Genomic DNA, 5,834 nt, shown 5'->3' on the forward strand with positions numbered 1-5,834 from the left:
GTCTTGGCCGGTGGATTTCGATCTGCCGAGGTAAGCATCACGGACGCAGGCTGGAATTTGGATGGGTGGCCTAAGACAGGCTCGGGGACGTGGCTGTGGCTGCCTACCAGAGACCTGGGTCGCTCAACATTTGCCGCATGCGTGTGGTCCCCGATAAATGGTAAAGAGAACAGAGCAAAGAAAATCTCTGTAATTCAAGACCATGCTATCATACATAAACTGTACGAGACTTTGCCACCAAGCCACCCGTGTAGTAAATAGGATGATTTGAAGAAAAGTACTCGAGTAGTGAAGGAGGGTGTACAAGGGGACATACATACATACATACATACATACATACATACATACATACATACATACATACATACATACATACATACATACACCAGACATTTACTTTTTAAAATTTTTGACTATTGTCAATTGAAATTGTGGATTATCCTTAGCTCAGTATCTATAATTTTGAAAGGAAACTACACCATTAGTTGGAAATGTTTTCAGTCAGTTCCAGACCCATTGTTAAACAAAAGTCCAAACGACGACCATCAAGCAACTTATTATTATAACTGGTTTCAATGAATAGATTTTGTTGTATACTAAAATTCTTTGATTATGAGATCTGCTAATAGGTATCTATGGTTTCTGACTGAATTTTCCTTAGTGACAACAGTAGCATCATTGTATTCTTTTTTTTATCTTTTTAATATTCTTTACATCACTAGTGGTATCGAATTTTATAATTAGCTTGCGAACTGCTCTATGAGTTACAGCTACATCTGGATACTTTTTATTTAAAATTTGTATTGCATATCGATATGAAACATTACAGATTCCATAACATTTCACAAGAAAAATTCGTTGCTTCAGGGTTAGCATTATTAATAAAAATTATTCGGTGGGCAGTTAATAATAGTTATTTATGTACCTAGGGAATTATAAGGGCCTTAATTACCGATGGCAAAGTTTGCGTCCCGAGGGCGTCCCGCCCGAGGGACAGCAATTGCCTGAGGTTATTAAGGCTCATTAATTCCCGTGGTACATAGATAATTTTATTTCTGACCGATTTCAATAAAATATTGTTTATTTTTAAAACGGAAAAAATGTACCAATTTATTACCTTCCCAGTATATTTGAATCAGGTACCATTGATTATAAGAGTTTTGTTGTTGCTAGGTTGTTGCTATGTTACGTGTTTATAAACAGAATTGTTACTTGCTTATAAACAGTACTTTGTTATCAAGCTGTGTTTGCGTTAAAAACGTGTTTTCTACCCCAAATATAATGGAGCAGATTTTGAAAAAAGCTGAAAAAGCAAGAGAATCATTAATTCCATCGAAAAGTGAAGCCGTATACCAAAAAGAATACAAGATATATCTGGAGTGGCTGACACGGAATAATGTTATGCCAAAAGATGCCACTGAAACTGTATTACTGGCATATTTTCAAGAATTGGTAAGGAATATTCTATGTTTTTCGGTAGATTTGGTAGTAATTTTGTTTATTCGTTGCAGTCAGAAACGTATAGTCCGAATTCTTTATGGACTAAATGGTCAATGCTAAAATCGAAGGTGAATATACATGAGAAACGAGATATCGCCAAGTTCAATGAACTAGAGGCTTTTTTGAAACGGAAGAGTAAGAGTTATAAGCCGAAAAAGTCTGCTGTTTTATCTCCTAATGATGTTATCAGATTTCTAAAGAACGCTCCTAATGAAATTCATTTACTGCATAAGGTAATTTTTTTCTTATTTTCCCTTTTTTTGTGTGTATTTATTTCCTTTTTTTGTTTTAGGTTGTTTTGATTATGGGTTATTTTGGAGGATGCAGAAGTCAGGAACTTTTGAATATGAAGATATCGGATATAGAGGACCGGGATTCCGTTATGGTAGTGAACGTACCGGAAAGTAAAACTGGTGTATCGAAGAAATTTACAGTTGTGGATGAAAAAGAGTTCTCTGCTTTGCCTTTATTAAGACTTTATATGTCTTTACGTCCTAAAGGTATTGAACGATTTTTTTTGCGCTTCCAACAAAATAAATGTACATCTCAGCCAATTGGAAAAAACATGTTTGGGAAAATTCCCAGCAAAATCGCAATGTATTTAGGATTGCCAAACCCATCTTCCTATACGGGACATTGCCTTCGTCGCACTTCTGCTACTGCTCTAGCTAATGCAGGAGCAACTATGACTAACTTAAAAAGACACGGAGGTTGGAAAAGTTCCACGGTGGCGGAGGGGTATCTGGAGGATAGCATCGAATTGAGAAATAAAACGGCGCGTATGTTGTCTACTTTGCCATTAGAAGAGGCAGGTACCTCGACTGTAGTGAACAGAAGCTCCAGCCATACAAAAGAAGAAATTGTTTCCAGTGGCGGTAGTAATTTTCAGGGAACATTTCAAAATTGTACATTTATTATTTGTAATGACGCAAATAAATAAAATATGGTTCAGTTTTCATTTCATAAATATATACACATATATGTATATTAGCATTTTTTATTTTATTTTTACTTGTGAAAGGTAGAGGGAATTATAGAATCTATAATGTCCCAAGGGAGTTATGACTCTCTTTATTGATAGCGTAACTATGACGATATAAGCTTATAATATCCCGGTCAGAAATAAAAATAAATATGTTGACTTTGACATTGATAACGGAATATCTATGGTAATTATATGGTATGTATGATAATTCAAAAATGCGGCGTCTTTTTATTTGCAAAATGTTATTATTGTTCTTTTCTGAGTAAACCCTGTATTTAAGCCTTTCTTGTGTTCTCCAATAACTCTGTTAAATACAGGGTGTCCCGAAATTAATGCGACAAAATTTTATCATAGATTCTTATGACAAAATTTTTCTTTTTTCTTTTTGCCAAGTGGCCCCCTCTTTCTTTTTTATATCACAGAACCCTGTTGTACGAGAATCACTAAATTTGATATACAGGGGTTTTAGGACATGTGGAATCTAATCCTACGCTTTTTGGCGGGGAACCCCCTTAAGACACTTTTTCGTGAGCCCCCATGTCTTTGGATCCAAAAAATTTTGGTCGTGAATTTGAATTTCTTATAAATATTATTATTCTTATTATTAGTTAGCTAGAAAGCCATTGAATTTATAAACTTTTTGCCTCGATATTTTTTTCGTAAAACGCAATGTTTTTGAGGAAAATGGCGAATCACGATGTGCATTCGATCACATTTTGACATTTTTCTCGAAAACATTGCGTTTTACGAAAAAGTATCAAGAGACAAAAAGTTTCTAAATTTAATGGTTTTCCAGTGGACTAATTAATTTTTAAGAAATTTGAATATGCAACCAATTTTTTTGGCTCTAAAGACAAGGAGGCCCACGAAAAATTGTCTTAAGGGGGTTCCCCGCCAAAAAACGTAGCATTACCAGATTACACACGTCATAAAACCCCAGGGTACCAAATTTAGTGATTCTCGTACAAGAGGGTTCTGAGATATAAAAAAAGATTATTCTTAGGGGCGGATTTTGGGGGGGCTGTAGCTTCGAAATAAGGGACCACTTGACAAAAATAAAAAATACGGGTTCCCTAAATTTGTCTTAAAAATCTGTGACCAAATTTTGTTGTATTAATTTCGGGACACCCTGTATAGAGTAAAAACAAAAATTAAGGACACTGCTTGGGGAAAATGTCACATTTTGAAATTTTTTGGACGCCCTGTATGTTTTGCTACATATTTGATTACTGCCCATGGCTTTCCAAGATCATCAAGAATAACTTTTTCTCGAAAAATCAACAACAAAACAGTTTGCAAGGGTGCGATAAGTACACCATTAGTGGACACTGTAAGTACATATATTGTTTATAAAAAAAATTTTCATAAATAATGATTTCAGCCAAACTATACTTCATTTTTTCGACAAGGTTTCCCGATTTCCAGGCCCATTTAGAACCGCCAAAAATTAGTCAGACCAATTTTTTTATGCAATTTAGAATGTCAAAAATACATACAAAATATTTCAGTGATAATGATTTCAGTTGAAGATTCATATTTCTTTATTTCCCACTTTCTAACGGAACCATGCACATGGGCGTAGCCCTTTGCTGCATGCTGCAAGTTTCAAAAATTACGTTATTATTACTGGACGCATTTTCCATCCAGTTTAGTTTTGAAATTTTGTCGAAAGTACCTAAATAGATAATGAAAATGGCCATAATTTTATGTCGCGAGCTCCCGGACTATAACGACAAGTCTGAAAAACCAATGGCGTAATAGTTTTACATTCTGATAGATTCAACATGCGATATGGCCCGAAAAAAGATTGCTCAATTATTTTCTCGGATTATTCATAATTATATTTAAGTGCCTAAAATCGTATATTTAGAAGAAAAATAATATGAACCTTTTTGCAAAACGAGTTATATTACGTTTAATGAAGTGTATGGTAACGTTAAAAAATACCTATTTAAAAAATGAATAAATCGAAAATGGTTCGCTTTTCGAATAAATGAGTTTCTTTTTTTATTAGAAAAGTTCTTACAAGTACGGATCGACCTCTCATCAAAATGACACCCGGTATCTTTTGATTATAATTAGAAAATAAATCATTAGCGTGTTTATTAAATTTTATTATATTGCATCAAAACCTCTTCAGAAATATTTTAGAAGAGATATATTTTTTTAACAAAACCCTGTATCTAGGAAGTTATCAAATTGTAGACCCATTTTTTAGCTTGAATCATCAGAAGATTTATTGACGTAGGTACATAAAAACTAATATAGAAAAGTGTCGTTTTCCAAACTCTATCCCAACAATTTAAGAGAAAATTTCAATTTTTGCTTACCTTTCTTGCGACGTCAAGTGGGTATAAACTTCAAAAAGTCCAAATCTTCTATAATGGGTATAATCTCATACAATAAACACACACGCACACAAACACAGTACACAATTTTTACACAAGCAGCAAATTTTTCCTTAGAAGAAAATATCGGAATCGTCTCAAACGCCATATGCCACAAGCGATTAACACGATTACACTGACCGAAAAACGTTGTTCCATACGTTTTCGCGCCCTTTTTTTGCTTACCCTTTAGTCGTTATAAGAACCGCTCGGGCAGGTTTTTATTGAATTGGTAATCTGTACTTTAGTACAGAGTTGCATGATTTGATTATACATTATCTACATAATTTGTTAATTAAAGACATAATAATAAGGTTCATCAGGTAGTAGGTAAATTAATTAAGATTACTTTGATTATTTTTCGTATCCAAATATAGTTTTTCAGTTTCGAATCGAATGGCATGGAATGAGATTTTTCTATAACGTCTTTTCGCAAATTTTCTCTCACTTTTTGCCAACCCAATATGCTCATGCAGGTTCCAATTCAATCCAGGGTCATTTTAATAAAATAGAAACATTGATGCATAATAACTTGTAACCAATACTAGACTAAATTTTTATAATGTACATCAAAAATTAATATCAGAGTTCATATAAACATATGTCTGCAAAGAAACAAGATGTTAAAATAAAAAAAATTAATTCTTCATATATCTGGATTTGTATCAAGGTTTATTCATATCTATGTATCAGCACATCTATATTTTTTTTATCCACTAGTGGAATAAAAGTAACTTTATTTCACTAGTAGAATAATGAAAAATAATAAACCTATAATAAATCAAATTTAATTTATTTACTTATTAACATTAACATTTACATTTATAGTAGACATTTCGTTTTTTGTTTTATCACATTTAACTTCCTTTCCGTTAATAACAACCCTTGTAGCATTATTGCCGGCATTTTCGGATCGCATAACATCTGCCGAAGTTTGTGAAGAATTTGCACAAGTTATGGAT

The 5,834-nt window shown here is 33.3% G+C and overlaps 1 protein-coding gene across 1 annotated transcript; it reads left to right on the forward strand.

Moving 5' to 3' along the window:
- The first annotated feature begins 951 nt into the window (after positions 1 to 951).
- LOC111691458 lies at positions 952 to 2,610 on the forward strand. The gene is made up of 3 exons (XM_023454316.1): positions 952 to 1,452; positions 1,512 to 1,733; positions 1,793 to 2,610. Exons 1-3 carry the CDS (start codon positions 1,183 to 1,185, stop codon positions 2,438 to 2,440), a joined length of 1,140 nt encoding a protein of 379 aa, XP_023310084.1. The 5' UTR covers positions 952 to 1,182; the 3' UTR covers positions 2,441 to 2,610.
- The last annotated feature ends 3,224 nt before the right edge of the window (positions 2,611 to 5,834 follow it).

The sequence above is a fragment of the Anoplophora glabripennis genome, unplaced genomic scaffold (assembly GCF_000390285.2).
Source record: "Anoplophora glabripennis isolate ALB-LARVAE unplaced genomic scaffold, Agla_2.0 scaffold214, whole genome shotgun sequence".
NCBI lineage: Eukaryota > Metazoa > Arthropoda > Insecta > Coleoptera > Cerambycidae > Anoplophora > Anoplophora glabripennis.

Coding starts and splice junctions, on each gene's coding strand:
- LOC111691458 (XM_023454316.1), top strand. CDS start 1,183: ATGTTACGTGTTTATAAACAGAATTGTTACTTGCTTATAAACAGTACT. Junction 1,453..1,511: donor TGGCATATTTTCAAGAATTG/GTAAGGAATATT, acceptor TATTCGTTGCAG/TCAGAAACGTATAGTCCGAA. Junction 1,734..1,792: donor AAATTCATTTACTGCATAAG/GTAATTTTTTTC, acceptor TTTTTGTTTTAG/GTTGTTTTGATTATGGGTTA.